The sequence below is a fragment of the Mustela erminea genome, chromosome 4 (genome assembly GCF_009829155.1).
Source record: "Mustela erminea isolate mMusErm1 chromosome 4, mMusErm1.Pri, whole genome shotgun sequence".
NCBI lineage: Eukaryota > Metazoa > Chordata > Mammalia > Carnivora > Mustelidae > Mustela > Mustela erminea.
Genome location: NC_045617.1, coordinates 128116042 through 128137367, shown reverse-complemented (window position 1 = coordinate 128137367; position 21326 = coordinate 128116042). Strand labels below are relative to the sequence as shown.

The window sequence follows — 21326 nt, the reverse complement described above, 5'->3', positions numbered from 1 at the left end:
ACAGAAGAGATGGAAGTAGCCCAGGTCTTTGACTGGTGCTATGCAAATTTATCCCCAGACTTGCATAGGAAAAAAAATAGGCTTGCTTAGGCCACTGTGACTTTGGGGTTTTGTCACGCATGGCAGAACAAAGTAAGGTAAATCTAAGTAACTCCAAACCAATTAAGAAATAGATGTAGGAGTTGGACTGTGGTTAGCATATCAACATTATTAAAGCTGGATTAGAAAATGTGGCTTGGACAAAAATACAGAGCTCTACTATTAATACCCTCTAAGTATAAGTTTTGAATTAATATATTAGAGCTTCAGACTATAGAGCAGACATGTAGCCAGTCACAGGTCACTAAATCTTAGTGTGCATGTGAATCACCAGGTAATCTTGTTGGGTCACACATTCCAATTCAATAGGTGTGTGCTTTCTAACAAGATGTCAGGTGTGACACTGCTGCTCCAAGCAAGCATCAGGCTTTGGGTACCATTTAACATTCCACTGAAATAAACCAAGAGTCCACTCAGGTGGTCTTCAACCCATCCTGGGCATGACCCAGGTGAGCTTATGGCCTGAAATCTCAGCAGAGGAATTAGTAAGTGGTAGAGAGAAAGCAACCTTAACACATTCATTCTCCAACCTGACTGCCCATTGAACTCTGCAGAGCTTCAAAACATGTACTGTCTGCTTCCCACTGAGATCCTGACTCTGAGCATCACTGAGAATTTGGCAGCTGTAAAAGCTTCCCTGATGATCCTAATGGACAACACAGGCTGGGACCCACAAGGGCCAACATTTTGGTGGAAGTTCTTGTTTATGGGTTGAAGCAAGAACTCTAAGAAGCTGGGACTGGGGTAAGATGAGTGAGGCATCTGCCTTGGGCATTAAGGTAAATGGAGGGTGGGAAGGGGGTGGAAACACCCCAGAATTCAGTAATTAATATTTTAGGGGTGCCTGGGTGGCTCAGTCAATTGAGCTTCCAACTCTTGATTTTAGCTCAGGTCATGATCATGGGGTCATGGGATTGAGCCCCATGTTGGGCTCTGCTCTGAGAGTAGAGCCTGCTTGGGATTCTCTCTCCCTCTCCCTCTGCCCCTTCCCCAATCTCTCAAAAAAATTTTAATTTTAAGATAACATTTTAACGCAATATTTTTAAAAATCAACATTAATACAAGGAAATCCATAATGAGTAAAATATCAAAATTTTAAATGACAGAATCTTTAACAGCACTGTGCAGAGCCATGTCAGAGCTGGAGGCACAAGGCATGGCCCTAATCCTCATCTCTAGGCTATACTAACCAACTCCTAACCCCTGGGGCTCAGCAACGCAGCTAAGGACGGCTCCAGAGGGGGCTGCTCCACCAGTTTGTGAGCCACTTCCCCCTCCAACTCCCCTGATCTTGGGAAAAGTTATGGGGGAGGTCAACCTTTGCCCTCACATCGTTCTGAAATGGGTCACAGCAGTTCTTTAAATAAATTAAGACCATAAGAAGAGTAACAGCAGACGTTTATTGAGTTCTAAGTGCTTTGCAAATATTAACTCGTTTAATCTCCACATGGATCTTATGAGGTAAGTGCTATTCTTATCCCTACTTACAGGAGAGGAAACTGAGGCACAGAGGTTCAGTTAGTCTGTCCCAAATTACACAGCAAGTGAAGAAGCTGACTGGGGAATCAAACTCAGGCAGTTTGGCTCCAAAGTCCATGCTCATGACTATTTGTTTTAACCCTTTTTGACTCAGGTAAAAAATGCACCCCATACTCTCATTCTGTCCCGCAGAGCCCAGTGATGGTTTCAATAAAGCTCAACAGAGCCATATAGTGGGTCCACACAGTAACATTAATACCAACCCACTCCCTCAAATAACCAAGCACCCCCCCAAAAAACATCAGCAATAGAAGGACCACACTTGGATAAAGTGAGAACCCTCGGCTCTTTATTCAAATTGGGGTAAGAAATTAAGGTCACCAAATTAAGTTGGAAGTGATAGGGTACAGAGATCTGTTTCCTATGCTGGGTGCTGCTGCCTGGGCGTGGACAGGAGGCCATCAGAGGCTGCGAAGGCCACGCGTGCCAGGGCTCTGCAGGACCAGGGAGGGGTAGGACAGGGAGCCTAGCGGGGAGCGGAAAGGGGGTCATCGGATCGTGTACTTGTCCCACTTCTTCTCGGGGTCGTAGGGCTCCCAGCGGCTGGCAGGGAAGATGTGCTTGTTCTTCTCGTACCAGCTGCGCAGCACCACCTTGCCCGCGTGCGACTCGTCCTTCTCCATGGTGGCGTCGCTCAGCAGCCGCACGTCGTCGTGCACGTCGAAGCTGAAGAGCGGCCCGCTCTTGCCCCGGGCCTTGGTGACGATGAAGTCGTAGAAGGTGTGGTAGTGGGGCAGGATCAGGTCCTCCTTGATGTACATGAGCTGCTCCACGCCGGCCGAGCGCAGCTCGCGGAAGTCCTTGCGCAGCCCCTGCAGCGCCTTCTTCAGGAACTGCTGCACCGTGCCGCCCTTGTGGATCCGCACCGTGCGCCGGTGCCCCGAGCCGTCCCAGTAGCTGAACGTGACCTCCATCTCCTCGCGCTTCACCTTCTCGCGCCGCGCCTCCCACTCCTGCCGCAGCTGCTCGCGCAGCCGGTTCTCCTCCTCCTCGCGGTCGCGGTCCGGCAGGAAGCTCGTGTCCACGTCGGGATTCTTCCCCAGGTTCTTCCGCCGCTTGCTCCCCGCCGCGGACCCGGGCTGCTCCCCAGCCGTCGCGTCCTCGTCGCCCTCGTCGCCCTCGTCCGGCGTGAAGGACAGGCTGCAGACCTTGCGCTTCTGCTCCTGCTTGCGCTCCTTCTCCCGCAGCGCCTCCAGCTGCAGCCGCCGCGCCTCCAGCTGCTCCCTCTTGGCCAGCTGTATCTCCCGCTCCTTCAGCAGGGCCTCCTGCTTGGCCTTCATGTCGTTCAGGGTCACCAGGCCCACCGTGCTCGACTTGAGCTCGGCCTCCACGGCGTCGTAATGAGCCGAGAATTTCTTGTCCACCTTCGACTTGATGATGGTCTCCTCGGCGATCCGCTGCTTCAGCACCTCCATCTGCTCCTTCTGCTTTTCCCGCTTCTTGATCAGGTGCATGGCCCGGCCGGCCTCGCGCATCGTGCCCTTGTACTGAGCCATGCTCGCGGCTTGACACGGGCGCAGACACGCCGGCTTCCTGGTCCTTCCCAACGCCCGCGGGTTTCGGGGCTAGCTCACAGGTGCTGCACCAAGGAAAAACACCTGAGTTAGAAAGGGACCAAAAGAACAGCTTAATGACTACTTAACGGGGGCGCACTCTAATAGAACTTCCGGAGAGGGTGGAAATGTTATTGCAGCTGTGCTGACCGATGAGTGTATCCGTATGAGGCTATCAAGCCCTTGAAATGGGGCTGGTGCTATGGAGGCACTGCCTTCTAATTTTATTTTAATTAGTTTAAATCCCAGTAGCCCTATCTAGACAGTGCAACCCTGGGCTTTGAGAGCTGCTCCTGGAGAAGGTGGGTTTACAGAGCAAACTCTTCCCAGTCTTCCAGTCTCGTCATTTGTCCAGAAACCCCATCAGACATGGGAATGCAAGAGTCTCGGCACCAAGAAAGCTGGCCTGCAGTGGCTTGGATTCTGGTGTGGCAACCAGTGGAGAGCAGTGCTGGGAAGGAAAGTGTCTATTGTCAGGGCCTATTTAGCCAGAGCGGTTCCATCTTGGTTAAAAAGCCACTTTGTTGTTTGTGCAGTAAAACTTAAACTGACCCTGCCCTCGCCACCCCGCCCCCTGGGAACTTACTTAAGAGACAAGTCTGGAAAACTAGTAAAATATGGTTGGCCAGTTCCTAATAACAGAGCCAGAACACAAGGACGAGTCAGGCCAGGTGGAGACATCCAATCAGTAAAAGGCACACATACTGTCTCCCTAACCACCAAAGAATGTAAACCCTGTCTTTTGGGCACCAAACTTGAGCTCCAATTCTGACCAGAGTAATAGGTTAGTTCAAACAGCTACTATCGGGTAAATTGTAATTCAATTGGCCACCTGCGTGTGACCCAACATGAATATGCAATGTTACAATCTCATTGGCCACCTATGTGTGGCCAGGCTTTTGCTCTATAAAAGTTAGTCTGTGAGGCTGAGAGGGGTCGCTCTCTTTGGAGGCGGCCCTGGCTGGTCAGTCTGACTTCTAATGCTTGGCATAGAATAAAGCTTTGCATAATTTTAACTTTCAGTCTCGTTCCCCTGGCTAATCAGTCTGACTTCTAATACTTGGCATAAAATAAAGCTTTAAATAACTTTCACTTTGTCTCAATCTCTTTCCTTTGATAACGGATCCTAACATCTATGCTGGCCCAGGGGGTGTAGGCACCTTCCCCCTCAGTCAGATATAGATTTCTTCTTGAGGATGCAAGGGAGCAAGTACTCTCCTAGTACTCTTCTAGAGGTTGGTAATGTTAGCTAAGTTCCCATTAATATGTTAGGAGTAAGGCAGGACCATATTAGTTGCTTGCTGTCCCTTAAGAATAATTTTTGAGGTATTTGTTGAATCTGCCTTATGCCCCATGCGAAAACATTCAGAAGCAGCGCAGGTACAACCCCATTTTCCATGGAAACAGGATGTCTAGGAAACCACAGCTCCATTATCTGCTGGACCCTCACGCCCATAAACTCGAGACAAGGTCTCATCTAACCATCCCCACCTTCTTAAACTCTTCCACCCTGTCCTCTAGAAGGCAGCACCGCGTCAGAAAACTCTTCTAAATCCTCAGCCACCTCTGGGAACCTTCCCTTTTACCTCTTTGTCTCACGCTAGAAGCCTGCTGTTCCCTGAGATGACCATTTCTCCCTGAAGCTCCTTAAAGTACAGGTTGTTTTCTTCTGGCATCCACATCATCTCAAAGTCTAAAAGTGCAACGAGTGTCTTTGCTCTTTCGAAAACATTTCTTTTCTTTTCCTTCCTCCCTCCCTTCCTTTCTTTCTTTCTTTCTCTCATGTTTCTTTCTATTTCTTTCTTCCCTTGAAGCTCATGCAACCCAGTGATACTATCCAGCTGCTGCTGTCATCTCTGGAATTCCCTGTCCTTCTGAACCCTTGCGGACTAGCACCTGGCTCAACTGCCTTCCCCTCCATCCTCCGCCCATCTGAATCCTGGGTGTCATCAGCAGAACGTACTTGACACCTAGACCTCCTCACTTCTGAAGACCTTTTCTTATCACTGCCAGCAAGTGCCCCATCTCCCAAATGGGAATTCTATCACCTTCTTTATTTTCAAATGACTTACTACACTACCCCAACTCCATCTGTGCTCTGATGGCTTGAAACCTCCAATCCAAAGACCCAGAACCTCTCCGTTATCATCACACACACACACACATCCGTGCTTACTCCTTCATAACCCACCAGAGAGTCCCAGATTCTCAATCTCTCATGCTCCTTTCCTTCATGTTATTCTTGCCTGGAAAAGCTCTCATCCTGATTAAACCTAGCCCCCATCTTCTCAACTCCTAAACCCTGGCAGCTGGAGAAAATAGCACTGCTGTGCAGGCTAGTCTCACTTTAGGTTCCTGACCTCAAACCTCCAAAGGGTACTCAAAACTGTCTGGTAATTCTATCATGCTGCCATGGTGAGTCTGCTGTCTTGCTCCCCAAGATAACTATTTCATGCTTCTTCCTGTATTTCTAACACCCCTAGTCTGTCTTACCTCCCCCACATACCCCAGGCTGGTAGGTAGACGTGTATTAGCACACCACTGGATACAGTTCTCTCTTCTGATTCAAACACAGTGATTCTTGAATAATCGTATCCGCCCCCTCCCAAATTTCATAGCATAAAAACTGCAGTCTAGTTAGGTCTCCCTAAATATGTGTTCCTTGAAAAAAAGCTCTCTAAACTCAAGTAACTATGGAAATTCTGAGTTAAAGAAAGTTGAAAAAACTCTTTACTGTGAGTGTCTGACATGTTTCCACTGACACCCTCCAAGAGGGGTATAGCATTTCATGTTTCCCAAAAGTTTTGGATTATTCAACATTTCTTCCCCTACAAAATATCTGTTGACATTTCTCAAAACCAGTGCTTCATGGGACCACATTTAGAAAAATAGGCTGTGAACTATATGCCAGTTTTCAGCTAGCCCCTCCTAAAAGCAATGATGCTTGTGGGCACAACCTCAAGAAGAAACCTTTTATGTTCTGATAATCAAATATGGCACCTACAGGCCAAGAAGAAAATATTGTGGTGTTGCCACTCACCAAACTGGCTAAAAAAGAAATCGAGGTGTTTTCCTTGGCTACTGTGCTTCACACATAAAATTAAAAAAACCTTCCGTGTATTTTCCTTTTCTTTCCTTTCTTACATCTGGTCTTAATGCAGGAATTGTGCTTACCCCCCCCCCACCTAAAATTTCCTCATTGGTAGAAGTATAAAGTCAGTATAAAGCCCTATTATCAGTATATTCTCATTCTTGTCTATCTTTTATACACTATCCAGTGATCCTGATAAGAAATAAAAATAAACCTGTCACTTCCTTTCTTCAAAATCTCTTCTCTTTTTTTTTTTTTTAAAGATTTTATTTATTTATTTGACAGACAAGATCACAAGTAGGCAGAGAGGCAGGCAGAGAAAGAGAGAGAGAGGAAGCAGGCTCCCTGCTGAGCAGAGCGCCCGATGCGGGGCTCGATCCCAGGACCCTGGGATCATGACCTGAGCCGAAGGCAGAGGCTTTAACCCACTAAGATAAAACTGGAATGTTAAATTTTTCCTACTAGGTCCTAATCACCAGACCCATCCACCCATTTCCCAATACTCCACACCGTGCAGTAGCCACCCAGAATAGTTCAGTGCTCCTGACTACACGATGCCTTTTCATAAACTGTTTCTTTTGGACATACTCTTCTTAGAACCCTGCTCTCCTGGTGCCAGGCTTCAAAATCAGCCTCAAGTTCATCCTACAGAAAACCTCCAGCAACTTCCAATGCCACTACCATCTGCAGATACACAAAGTTACCAATACCTTCTTCTCTCCAGGCTCCCTGTATGATATTAGATATAACAGAAATCAGATTGCTCGGCCACCTCCTTGTTGGTTTTTTTTTTTTTTTCAATTAGATAATCCAACCAGCACACTTTAATCCAATCAAATAGAATATGGCCACATCAACTGTACTTGCCCTTTTCCCAATCTAATCAGAAGCCAAATGTCAATATAGTCCCCAAACCTCATCATTCCTATTCCTATTATCTACCATCCCTCCTCTTAACTCAATCACAGGCTTCAAATACCATAGCCAGCCAGCCTCCAGAATTAAAAAGGTTAGTCTGAAATTCTTCCAAAAGCTTGACAAGAAACACAAATAACAGAAGGAAGCAGATTTATCCTTAGAGTCTAAAATCCTGGTTTTAAGAATACCCCCCACTGGCTCCAAGATGATAGCTGCTTGTGGCCTCAATTCTCAATGAAAAGGACTGCACCAAGCTACAAGTTACTTTTCCAACTCTTTTAAACTGTATCAACAATAACAGTAGCAACAGTAGATGGAAGGGAGCAACAGCCTGCTCCAAGGAATCTGAAATGCTGATTAAATATGCAAATTTAATTTAACAAAAATGTTACTTCCTTCCAACTTAGCCACAAGGTAAAACAAATATGCAAGCAAACAGTAGCATTTTTTAAAAATTCCACAAAACTCAAAAGCTATTGCCTTAACTATTTTAACAGGAAAAAAAAAAAAAGACTCTCGTTTCCATTGCAAATAAGAAACAAATCAAAAAAGAATACTTTGTGTCATGGCTGGTTTGCAGTTTACCTTCTATCAGTCTCCCTCCTGGTTTAAACTGATAATCTTACAAGGGGCAAGCATACCCCTTCTCTGGAGTCAGCTTTGCCCTGAACTGATGATGGTGGAACCTGTGTCTATAAAGGGCAACCCTTCCTAATCAGCCCACACTGGGTCTAGGATATGCCTCCTGACATCACCACCCACAGATCCATCCAGCCGCCATCATGTATCCTGAATTAGTTGTCCAAGCAAAGCACAGAGCCTCTCACTCAACCAGATGCCACCCCCCCCCCACCAATGAACCAGTGCATGACCTCTGCAGAATTCTGTCACCCGACCAGAAGTATTTCATGGATGTTTTAAAATGATTATGAAGATAATTTTATTGGATGCTTTCTAATGTGAGTGTAGGGGGATGCAGTGTGTAGTTAAAAATGTCTTTTAACATTTGCTTGGGAGAAGTCCAGTATTTGGGGATGTTAAAAGGTGGAAGGAAGAAGCTTCACATGTTCAGAGACAGAGAAGAGCAAAATGTACGGGATGGAAAAAGCTTAGATAAACAAGCCATGACTGCAATATATGTTCACTAGAGAAAAGAAAGAAGATGTCACAGATTTCAAAATAGATTCTGCGCCAGAAACGTCTCTGAGTTTTGGGAGACCTAAATGTGTTCCTTCGTTTTTATCAAAGTAATGCATATTCATGGTTTAAAAAGAAAAGTAATAGTGAAAGGGTTATTTTGACAAACAAAACAAAATAAAATGGCAGCAGACCAAGCAGCTCCCAGTTTTGTCACTCTTTTCTCTAGAGGCAACTCCTTTCAATCCTGTGGGAAGTTCCTTCTCATATTTACTTTCTTATTCTTCAGTAACTCTTACGTTGATATTTTGTGGCTAACCAATTTTACTTCATCTATTATTGATTTCTTCTTATGGTGGATGAAGATTTAATTTTTTCCTGGACTAAATCAAAATATCTGGCCCAGTCACGTGAGGAGGAAGGCATTACAGAACTTCTTAGTATTTAAACCAGATTTTTTTTTAAACTGGATTTTTTACAATGTGAGGAATTATAAAGGTAGTAGCAAAAATCTCAAAATATTAACAAACTGAATTCAGCAGTTTATGAACATATACATTAGAAAGTAGGATTTATTCATATAGTTCAACACTAAAATATATACATGTGTAATTCACCACATTAATAATATCTCAGATACCTGCAAATAACACTAAAAAAAAGTTAGTGAACTAGACCTAGAAAGAAATTTCTTTAACTTGATAAAAACTGTTTTCGAGAAACCTATGGCAAATGTCACATGTAATAATATACTTTTATGTTCTTTGCAGTTTAATCAAAAATAGAATTGAGGTGAGTTTTGGCCTGTACGTACATGACTGTGTGCTAGGTGGGAGCAAACAGGGTTACACGGGCACTTGGGAAGTGAAGGCAAAGAGGAGAGGAAGCTCCAATTACCTTTTATCTTTCAAAAGGTGCATATCATGGGGATGCCTGGGTGGCTCAGTTGGTTGAACACCTGGCTTTGGGCTCAGATCATGATCTCATGGTCGTGGGATCAAGCCCCACATTCGACTCTGCACTCAGCATGGAGCCTGCTTGAGATTCTCTCCCTCTCCCTCCACCCCCCCATCCCTGCTCGCTCACACTCTCCCTCAAAGAAATAGATCTTTTTAAGAACAAAAATGTAGGGCACCTGGGTGGCTCAGTGAGTTGAATCTCTGCCTTCAGCTCAGGTCATGATCTCAGGGTCCTGGGATTGGGCCCCACATCGGGCCCTTTTGTTCAGTGGGGATCCTGCTTCCCTTTCTCTCTCTGCCCAATTGTGATCTTTCTCTCTCAAATAAATAAATAAAATATTTTTTTAAAAAAAGAACAAAAAGGTACACATTGTTTGTTTTAGATCGCAGTGTCTCTTCAAACACAACATTTAGAAGAATTGTCAGGGAAGTGAAGGGGCCTGATGGAAAGCAGGGTTGAGGGAGAGGCAGTAAGGGGCTCACACCTTACAGAAAAGTCAGTGAGAAATAAAAAATCAGATGTCTGCCCAGAAGGGAACATATTCTAAACAAATCAAGATTGTCTCTCCTCCCACGGAACATGAAAAGTAGTAAAGAGAAGTGTTATTTTATGCAGAAACGTATGGAAAGCGTTACAATGCCACACAGTCATTGGTTTTCTGGGGATGGTTTTTTTTTTTTTTTCTTTTTTCTTTTTGGAAAGCGCAGTGACTGTGGCATTTTACATTGATCTCAGAAGATCTCCAAGTCAGAGGGAGGCCTAGTTCAGTCACCAGCCTGGTAGGTGCCAAAGCCAACTCTGGCCCTTGGTCAGTGTCTCCTCTTGTTTTTCATCCTGCTGTCAATGAAGATTATTGATAATTAAACACCACCCAGTTCTTCTTGCTTTGTTGGAAGTGGTGGGTTTGGGGGCAATCCTCTCCGGTCCCCTTCCTCTTTGGGAGCTTTGCTCTCACTCAATAAACCTTGCTTTGCTACCCACACACACACCAAAAAAATGAAAACAAAAACAAAAAGTGGATTGTTCAAATCATAGCAAAGAGATGGTTAGTGGGATGGATTATCTCAAAACCTATATTTTCTGCCAACTAGGAGTGATCATGGATTGAAGAATTCATCAGTCAGAGCAGCACCTGCTACTTGGCAGAACCTTTGGCAGGAGCCCAGGGACAGCCATAATGGACACTGGTCACAGCCAACACAGACCTGGTTGTGCTGTGGGGCCCAGCATCCTGGGAGACACTAAGTTTATGGCAGGAAAATCTGTCCCTGGGGTGGCTTCTAAGACGGTCCCTAGAGGATTCATGGATAATGAGGTCAGTTGAGGAGAAATTGTTCTGAGATCCCAACTTCTTGGCATTAGAGGTAGGCAGGGAATGATTGCCCAATAAATTCAGAAATTAAATTTGAGATAAGAAATTATCTGAACCTAGCATTGACTTGGGTGAATAGGGAAGGACCACGCTCTCTTGAGGAACCCTGAAGGAAAAGCAAACCAGAAACTAAGAAGTCTCTTTTATGGTGTTCATACACTCATCAGATCGTTTGTAGTGTCCCTGACATCATCATCACAAACAGCAGACAGAATGTACTATTTAACTCCTCGTGAACTTGTTTTCTTCATCAGCCACTTTCTAGAGAACCCCTTCACACCAGCCAGAGCTCCTGGGTGTCCTCTCTGCTTGCCCAGGGAACCGCTGCCCTGGAGCATTCTGGAGCTTTCTGCAAAATGCACTCACACTCCAAGCCTGGCGGACCACTTGGTGGGCTCATATCTCATGGGAAGCCGAGCTGGTTAATAATTTTCCTAAAACCATTCTCATCCCCCAGGGTTCCAGCAGCTGCAGAGGAGTTCTGGTACTACCTGTGGTCACCATTACATATTTTACTATTAGGATTTAGTCCTTAAACAGCTCGTAAATGTGGAGGATCCTACGCAGTCAATGGGGTGGCTATGGAATATATGAACAGAGTGTTTGGTGCGCAGGCTCCTAACAGATCAGACTCTCCCTGTCCTCTATTTTTGATCCCTCTGCTACCTTGTATATTTTGTTTCGGTAATAAACTAAAGCACAAAAGTAGAAACAACCTAATGGTACACATTTTTGCCATCCATTGCTTTGAATTGAGCCCCAATAATAAAAAGACATGAGCTAGTTGCTTAAAATTTGTCTTTAGTTACAGTTTGAGGATAATTTGAAGACCAACTTTTCCCAGAGTTTATTTATTTATTTATTTTGCTTACTCAAAATACAATTTATTCTTTTTGGTGTGCAGTTATGACAAACAGTTTTGACAAATAGCTAATGGCTACAAATTTTGACAAATTCTAAATAGCATTCTTTTCTTCCAGAGGCACTGGTCAAGGCACATGTGGTAAGAAAAAATCTGTTATTGGGGCGCCTTGGTGGCTCAGTCAGTTATGTGTTTGACCTTTGATTTAGGCTCTGGTTATGATCTTGGGGTCCTAAGATCGAGCTCCACATCAGGCTCTGTGCTTAGCAGGGAGTGTGCTTGAGATTCGCTCTCTCCTTCTCCCTCTGCCCTGTCTCCACAGCCCCCACCCCTGCACACTATCTCTCTCTAAAATAAATAAATAAATCTTTTAAAAAAAAAATCTCTGCTATTAATTCCAGTGGACACCAACTTCAGAAGCCCCCACTGGACTGATTTCCTGATAATGAAATGTGAGAAACACAGCCTGCTAAGGTCCACAGAACAGGGTTCAGCATTTTGGTGGTTCTTGGCTCTGTCCCTTGGGACTGAGGTAGGCGCCCTCAGGAACTGGTTAGTTCCTGGACTCTTTTGGCCTTTATGTGCTGACCCCCATAGCCGGGGCCATGATGCTACATTTTTTTACTGAGTTGCCACTTACTTAGAAGAAACTCTTGGCCCAAAGACTGTCCCAGTGTCTTGGTTGATTGCTAAAGCTTCGGGGGGAAAGGAGAGAAGAAGGAGGCTTTATTAAGGACCATTGTGCTCACATGGGAAAACACGTGAGACACTGAAGCCCTGCTATAAAGTACTCTTTGCAAAGTCTTTTTACAATTTTTTAAAATCTAAAAACTGTAAACTTGACTCCTTTGTTTTGCTTTACAGGTCTCTGAGTTGTTTTATTTATTTTTAAATTTTTCATTGAAGTTTTTTACATATACGTTGACATATAACATTTTATAAGTTTCAGGTGTACAACATACTGTTTCAACAATTATACACATTACAAAATGCTTTCTCTAGTGGCTGCACCAGCTTGCATTCCCACCAACAGTGTAAGAGGGCTCCCCTTTCTCTGCCTCCTCGCTGTCTCTTGTTGCCAGAGTTGTTAATTTTAGCCATTCTGAACAGTGAGGTGAGGTGGTATCTCATTGTGCTGAGTGATGTTGAGCATTTCTTATGTGTTCGTTGGCCATGTGTATGCTCTGAGCATTTTTTAATTGTTTTCTTACTATTGAGTTTGAGAGGTACTTTGGAGGTTCTGAATACAAGCCTTTTATTACATATATGATTTGCAATAACTTCTAGCTGCGTAGATTTTTTTTTTCATTTCTTTAAGGGGCTTTCACCCAGCAAATTTTTTAGTTTTGATGAAGTCCAATTTGTCAATTGTTCACTTATGAATCATGCTTTTGATGTCTTTATTTTTGTAAGGTTTTATTTATTTGACAGACAGAGATCACAAGTGGGCAGAGAGGCAGGTAGAGAGAAAGGGAGAAGGAGGCTCCCTGCTGAGCAGAGAGCCTGATGTGGGGCTCGATCCCAGGACCCTGAGATCATGACCTGAGCCGAAGATAGAGGCTTAACCCACTGAGCCACCCAGACATCTCACACTTTTAATGTCTTATTTGGAATTTTTTGCCTAATCTAAAGTCACAAAGATTTTCTCCTAAGCCTTCTTCTCCAAATTTCATAGTTTTACATTTTCCATTTAGATTTATAGTCTATTTTAAATTTATTATTATTATTTCTATTATTTTATTTTATTTTTTACAGGAAACCCATTTTATTTCTTTACCCACTTGTGAAGAGCCACTTTATATTTTTTTCTTCCAAATTTTTCTTTAAATTCCAGTTAGTTAACATACAGTGTAATACCAGTTTCAGGTATGGAATTTAGTGATTCAACACTTCCATACAACACCTGGTGCTCATCACAGCAAGTGTGCTCCTTAATCCCCATCACCTGTTTCACCCATCACCCGCCCACCTCACTTCTGGTGACCATCAGTTTGTTCTCTTTAGTTAAGAGTCTGTTTCTTGGTTTCATAGCAGCATTATCAACAATAGCCAAATTATGGAAAGAGCCCATATGGTCTATTTTTTAGTTAATTTTTTTGTTTGAGATATGAAGGTTAGGTCAAAGTTAATTTGTATGCATATTGGTATCTAATTGTTCCAACACTGTTTGTTAAGACTAGTCTTATTTCACTGAATATTTTTTGTAGCTTTGTCAAAAATCAATTGACTATATTTTATGAGTCTATTTCATGACTCTGTTGTGTTCTGTTGAACTATGCATCTATTCCTTTGCTAATACTACACTACAGAGCTTTATAGTAAGTCTTAAAATGGTTAATATGTATCCTCCAATGTTATTTGTTTTTCAAGAACCTCCTGGTAGGGTCATGAGCTCAAGCCCTGTGTTGGGCTCCCTGCTCAGCACAGAGTGTGCTTGAGATTCTCTCTCCCTCTCCCTCCTCCCAACCCTTTGCTCAGGCCCATACACGTGCTCTCTCTCTCCAAAATAAATAAATAAGATTTTTTATTAAAAAAAAAAAAAAGAACTTCCTGGTATTCTAGTCCTTTTGCTTTCCCATATAAATTGTAAAATCACCTACTCTATATAAACAATGTTTGGATTTTGATTAGAATTGCATTAAATTTATAGATTAATTTAGGGAGATTTGCCAGCTTAACTATACTGAGCCTTCCAATCTAAGATCATTGTATGGCTCTACATTTACTTAGGTCTCCTTTGATTTTTCTCATTGGCACTTTGTAATTTTTAGTATACAGATTCCGCATGTTAGCTTTATACCCAACTACTTATCTTTTTTTAGAACTATTTTAAATTTAATTGTAATTTATTTATTCATTGCCAATATATAAAAATAAAATTTTTTTTCTGTTGACCTTGCATTTTTCTGTCTTGCTAAATCCATTAGTATTAATTCTACAAACTTTTTGATAGATTCCTTGGGATTTCTGTATAGACATCGTGTTTCCTGAGACAACAGTTATTATCTCAGAACAGGGACAATTTAATTTATTCCTTTTCAATATATATGTCACTTATTTCTTTTTCTTTCCTTGTTGCATTAACTAGAACCTCCTGTATGATGTTGATTGTGTAGAATTGGGTGTTTTTCGTTAAACATTGGGTAGAATTTTTCAGTACAACTGTCTGGGCCTAGAGTTTTCTTTTTTGCCAGATTCTATACTACAATTTATTTAACAGGTATAGATAGAACTATTCAAGTGTGCTTATTTTTTCTTGGGTGAGTCTTGATAGTATGTGGCCTTTGAGGCCTTGGCTCATTTCATCTAAGCAGTCAAACTTATGTATATAGTTTTTGTCTTATTCATTATCCTTTTACTGCCTGTAGTGATTTCCTCCTTTATTCTTTATATTGTGTCCTCTCTGTTTTTTCTTTATGTCTGTCTAGAAGATTATTGAATTTCATTGATATATTCAAGGAAATATATTTTTATTTCATGCATTGAAAATCCCATTAGATAATGTTACAGTTGCTGCTTTCAACTATCACCCACAGTTTAAAGAACCCAAGAAAATCAGTCAGTTGATTATATTTACCCAAATATTTACAAACCCCTGAAACTCTGAAACCCTGCCACTGGAAGTGTGGCAGCCAAAGATGTGGCATGGCAGCAGGGAGATTATGCTACTTAAGGAGGACTGGATTCTCATGTCATCTCTAAAATTGGTCATGGCCTCGGGGGGAATTCAGATAACTTATCTAAGCTTTAGTTTTCTCATCTGAAAATTTACAAGTTGAAATTGTCTGATCCTTTTGAGTTGTATGGCCTAGGATTCAAACAAAGAGATTTCTCATAACTCATCAAAGTTGATGCTAAGGCTTAGATTAAGGGAGCCTGAAGTTTGTTTGTGTAATGCCTCCTTGTTCTTTTCATCTAGAACTCCAAACTCTAGCTTCTGAGGGTGGGAGCAGGGAGAAGTCAACTCCGCCAAGAGCCTTAGCTCATAGGATTGTATCAGGCTTTGGCTTTTCGTAACAGTGATGACCTGTTATCAGATTAGTCCAAAGGGAACTCCAAAGGACCAGGAAGGGATGAGGTCAGGCACAAGAAATTCCTGGTTTGGTGGCAGAGGAGCTGGGGCAGCCCCTGGCCTTCATAGCCAGAATCTGGCAAATGACTACTTCACACACTTTTCAAGGAGCCAATTCTAAACACCATAGGTAGGAGTTTGGGTGAGTGAACATGAGAAACGAAATCTTTTCCTTCACCTGGAGCTGGCTGTGAAATTTTTCCATTCCTGGGTTCCTGGTTGGGGAAGTTCTGTTTACTTCTCTCCTCCTTCCCTGGGAAACCCTTCCCTATGCTCTCTCTAATCCTCCACCCCCACTGTGTGCACTGCTTTGGGACAATGGAGTGTAGATCTTAAAGTCACCCCTCCTCTTGCCTTCCCTTCTTCCTACACATGATAGTTACTATCATCTGCCAGCTGCTACATCACATTTGGAGCTAAGGACAAGAGGAATGCATTCAACCATCAAGGAGGCCACATATTATACAACCCTGATTTCTTTTCTTTTCTTTTCTTTTTCTCATTAAACTTTTGTTTTAATGGGTCTCAAAATTCTGTGACAGATTTTTGGTCAAGTTGTTTCCATTAAAAAGTACTGATTTTAAAAACTAAGAACTTAAAACTGCCACACACACACACACACAAATGGTCCACAAAACATTCTCCTTTCCTTCTGAAGGTTTTACGATGCATTGTTATCATTAACCAGTCTTTTACTATTAAACTTAAATGGCCAATTGACACAAACAGTTCTGAGACCGTTCTTCCACCACTGATTAAGACTGGGGTGGCAGGTATTGGGGATAATATTCATTTAGGCTTCTGAGCTTTCTGGGCAGACTTGGTGACCTTGCCAGCCCCAGCTGCCTTCTTGTCCACTGCTTTGATGACACCCACAGCAACCGTCTGTCTCAAGTCACGAACAGCAAAATGGCCCAGAGGAGGAGAGTCAGAGAAGCTCTCAACACGCATAGGCTTGCCAGGAACCATATCAACAATGGCAGCGTCACCAGATTTCAAGAACTTGGGATCATCTTCCAGCTTTTTTCCAGAACGACAATCTATCTTCTCCTTCAGCTCAGCAAACTTGCAAGCAATGTGAGCTGTGTGACAGTCCAGCACAGGTGCATATCCAGCACTAATTTGGCCTGGATGGTTCAGGATAATCACCTGAGCTGTGAAGCCAGCTTCTTCCACTGGTGGGTCATTTTTGCTGTCACCAGCCACATTGCCACGATGAACATCTTTGACAGATACGTTCTTGACATTGAAGCCCACATTGTCCCCAGGAAGAGCCTCACTCAAAGCTTCATGGTGCATTTCAACAGACTTGACTTCAGTTGTAACATTGACTGGAGCAAAGGTGACCACCATGCCAGGCTTAAGAACACCAGTCTCCACTCAGCCCACAGGGACAGTACCAATACCACCAATTTTGTAGACGTCCTGGAGAGGCAGACGCAAGGGCTTGTCATTTGGACAAGTTGGTCTCAGAATGCAATCCAGAGCTTCAAGCAGTGTGGTTCCACTGGCATTCCCATCGTTACGGGTGACTTTCCATCCCTTGAACCAAGGCATGTTAGCACTTGGCTCCAGCATGTTGTCACCATTCCAACCAGAAATTGGCACAAATGCTACTGTGTCGGGGTTGTAGCCAATTTTCTTAATGTAGGTGCTGACTTCCTTAATGACTTCCTCGTATCTCTTCTGGCTGTAGGGTGGCTCAGTGGAATCCATTTTGTTAACACCAACAATTCGTTGTTTTACACCCAGTGTGTAAGCCAGAAGGGCATGCTCATGGGTCTGCCCATTCTTGGAGATACCAGCTTCAAATTCACCAACACCAGCAGCAACAATCAGGACAGCACAGTCAGCCTGGGATGTGCCTGTAATCATGTTTTTGATAAAGTCTCTGTGTCCTGGAGCATCAATGATAGTCACATAATACTTGCTGGTCTCGAATTTCCACAGGGAGATATCAATGGTGATACCACGTTCATGTTCAGCTTTCAGTTGACCCAAGACCCAGGCATACTTTAAGGAGCCTTTTCCCATCTCAGCAGCCTCCTTCTTGAATTTTTCGATAGTTCTTTTGTCGATCCCACCACATTTGTAGATCAGATGACCAGGACTGGTAGACTTGCCCGAATCTACATGTCCGATGACAACAATATTGATATGAGTCTTTTCCTTCCCCATTCTGGTTTAGGTTGAGCGGTGGCTTTCACGACACCTGTGTTCTGGCAGCAAACCTGTTGCGAAAAACCCCTGATTTCTTTCTGATTGGTGCTCATTGAATTATTTGTTTTATAAACAAATATTTTTATATTATATACATTTTGTAAAACTTTACATAAAATGATCTCATTGTAACCCTACACTTGAGAGCTGACTAGTATTAATAGCTGGCATTTATTTTTAGACTGTAAATGTATACATAAATATATATTTTAATATAATGGGGGTCATTCTATACCTCGTTTGATAAACTCAAACAATATATCATATTTCTTTCCATGTTAACATTTAAGGGCCTACTCGTTCCTTTTTTAAAAAAAAAAAAAACTTACAATCTTAACCATCTTTTTTGAAGACTTATTCCTTTATTTAGAAAGTGGGGAGGTACAGAGGGAGTGAAATCCTCCAGTAGACTCCCCACTGAGTGCAGAGCCCAACACAGGGTTCCATCCCAGGTTCCTGAAGTCCTGACCTGAGCCAAAACCAAGAATCAGATGCTTAACTGACTGAGCCACTCAGGCACTCCCTTATTGGATCCTTTTTAATGGCACCAATGTATCTAAGTATAGGAATATATAACTTATTTTACCAGTTTTCTACTACTTGACATTTAAGTTGTTTTCATTTATTTGAATGCTGTAATAATAATTCTTATACCTACATCTCTGTGAGAGAATTCTTATAGTGTCTGGTGATAGTTATTACATGTTAGTGTATGTACTAGTTATTACAAATATTAGTTATCTCTTTTAATGATAGCCCTTGATGTTCCTTAATCTTAAGTTCAGCATCTTTTCTTATAGTTCTCAGATTTCGTCATGAAATCTTTTACCTATTTTTTTATTGAGGAGGTTTCCTATTATTGATTTATAAGAACTCTTTATAAGCTTATCTACCATATAAGCTTCAAACATTATCCCCAGTTTGTCTTTGTGTTTTAACTTTATTTACAGTAATTTTCTCAAATTACAGCAGTTTTGTATTATTTTTATGTAGCCATATCTGAACAGTCATTTCTTTTATGACTTATAAGTTTAGTATATATTTTAACGTTCAGTCAGTTTAATAGGTTTTATTTACATTTGTTTCTTTCTACATATACAAATAATATAGCTAATAATCTGTCTAATACAGGTAATCTACATAACATAAGGCAGTGACTTAATTTTTTTCCAAAAGTTGGTACTAAATTGAAATGAAAACTTAGGAATTTTTCTCAACTTGCTCAATGGACTATGGGTATTCTTGTTAACTAGTAGGAATAAAAATAGTAAAAACTAATGTTTTTATAGTGATCTCAAGTTACAAAGCTTACTTACATATACTATCAGTTGGAAATTCTTCTATTCCAAGTAAGAGAAAGTCTGACTAAAACTGGCTTAAATGACATATTTACTGACTCATTTATCTGAAATGACCAGAGGTCACGTGGGCTATGGATGTGGCTTGGTTCAGAAGTTCACTAATCTCACCATGGTTCCTTTCCACTTTATCTGTAGGCTGACCAATCTTTAGGGCCAGGAGATGATGTTTAGTGATTTCTAGCGTTACGAGCTGTCTTATTCATATTCAGGATAAAGAGAGATTGTTTCTTTGTAATCCTCTCAGAGGGGTGAGTTTCTTTCCCAAATCTCAAAACAAATTTGTAGTTACCCTATGAAGGTAGGTAGTTACTAACTTCCCCACTTTATAGATGGAGATATGGAAGACTAGAGTTCTATAATTTGCCCTCTCACTCACTTTGTAGGTAGCAAAGCTCAAATCCAGATCTCATGACTTGAAATTCTCTGCTCTTCCCAGGATTCTAAACTACCTCCCCACATGCCTAAAACACACTGCTACAATATAGGACTGCCTCAGCTCTACAACCGCATTTTTTAAAATTAAAAGGTCAAAGGAGATATTCGCTCTTGGCTATATTGATGTTCCTAATGGGAGCAGAACATTATGTGAGGTTCCATCATGGGGGTTTCAAAGGACTGGACATGAAGATCCTGTTCTAGTTTAGCCTAGGTTTCCCCAAAGATGAGCATGATACAAAAGTTTGTGCATGGGTTGTTTATCTGGGGATGTGGTCACCAGGACCAGGGGGACTGTCAGGCTGAAATGGAAGCGTGAAGAGGAAAGCCAGTACAATCCAGGCAGCCATCTCATAGCAACGATTTGAGCCCACAGGGACTTTGGGAAGCTCCATGAAAATGTGTCATTGTGGGATGGGGAGAAAAGAGAAAGCACTTACCCTACAGCACATATCACCAGTGGCCAAGGGTTGCTGCACAGGATGTTAATAACCCTGCATTTCTTAGTTGTACATAAGTGGGTACCCAGTGGGTTGGACAGCCCAGCTAGCCTCTGCATCAGACAAGCCAGGGATGGGAAAGGAGAAAAGGCCGTCTATGGGTGCTCCACCATAAAGCTGGTTGGGTAGAACTACCCACTGCTGCAGGGGCTGGACGGAGATGGGACCAGAGAATTTAAGTAGGATATTTTAAGTAGAGGTCTTCAATCCATTATAAGCTACTAAGAAACTTGAGTTAAAGTTGTGTTAAAGAACCTGAGTTTAAAAAGTGATATACAAATTAGCCGAAATTACTAGTTAACATCTGGTAAGTTCATGTCTGGATTATCACACCCACCTCCTGAAAAGATTTCTCTAGGTTTGCCCTCATTCGACTACTGCTGTAATCTTCCTAAAATACAATAAACACCTCCATTTTGTCGTTACTTCACAAAATGATTCATTACCCCCCACCAGTTGCAGGATTATGTACAAATTCTTTTGCTTAACATTCAATATTCTTCACAATTTGTTTTACCATAATTAAACAGCTGTCCTCCCCATAACGGTCCCAGCTGGACTCAAGCCCGTCTAATTTCCTTACCGTTTGATCAACAGGCCAAGATTATTCCTTCTCTGTGTCTTTGTTAATATTGCCCCATCTAACTGACAGGGACGGTGTGCGAAACCTTTACCAACTGCTATGGAAGGCACCGACCAATCAGGATGGAGACTGAGACAATCAGAAGTGATGTCACGTTTAACTGACACTACGGGTTGACCAGTTACTCAGCTCTGCCCTCAGCTTCCATTTTTCTTCTCTCTGTTGAAATCCCATCTTTCCTTCATCCTCCATGAAGTGTTTCTAAACTACACTTGCTTGTGCTGGTCTTTCCTTCTTTGGGATTTAATTACCATTTCTGATTCTGAATATTCTTAAAAATGCACATATGATGATCCAACGGTCTGTAAAAACACCCACACTTTTGGGGGCAGCACATTCTTGTCACTTCATATGGTAACGATTTTACGATATTTTTGATAGAATAGAAAGATATAATTCAGTCTTTCCTATAACAAGGTTTATCAAAAGTACCTTTTTGTTATTGATACTTTAGAAAAATATCTTTTTTGCTTTAAAAATTCTTAACCATCACTGATACATAAATTTTTAGGATTTCTGTCAGATAGGAGGAAAACTGTATTATGTTTCTTTTATGTATGAGCT

General features: G+C 42.2%; 1 protein-coding gene and 1 pseudogene across 3 annotated transcripts; both read right to left on the bottom strand.

Annotated features, from left to right (window-relative positions):
* Positions 1–1905: 1905 nt before the first annotated feature.
* On the bottom strand, positions 1906–20802 carry FAM50B (family with sequence similarity 50 member B). Of its 3 annotated transcripts, XM_032340991.1 has the most exons (3): positions 17275–17346; positions 10800–10807; positions 1906–3053 (listed from the first exon to the last, which is right to left on the bottom strand). In XM_032340991.1, the coding sequence occupies exon 3, from the start codon at positions 3051–3053 to the stop codon at positions 2127–2129; it is 927 nt and encodes a 308-aa protein (XP_032196882.1). In that variant the 5' UTR covers positions 10800–10807; positions 17275–17346; the 3' UTR covers positions 1906–2126. The 3 variants fall into 3 exon arrangements, with proteins under 3 accessions (XP_032196882.1, XP_032196880.1, XP_032196881.1); XM_032340989.1 differs by lacking the exons at positions 10800–10807; positions 17275–17346 and adding an exon at positions 20703–20802 and having other exon boundaries at positions 1906–3217; XM_032340990.1 differs by lacking the exons at positions 10800–10807; positions 17275–17346 and adding an exon at positions 12172–12231 and having other exon boundaries at positions 1906–3217.
* LOC116589082 lies at positions 16248–17796 on the bottom strand (annotated as a pseudogene).
* Positions 20803–21326: the final 524 nt, after the last annotated feature.

Bases quoted from the DNA above. Each gene is read 5' to 3' on its own strand.
- FAM50B (XM_032340989.1), bottom strand. From the start codon at position 3,134: ATGGCTCAGTACAAGGGCACGATGCGCGAGGCCGGCCGGGCCATGCAC.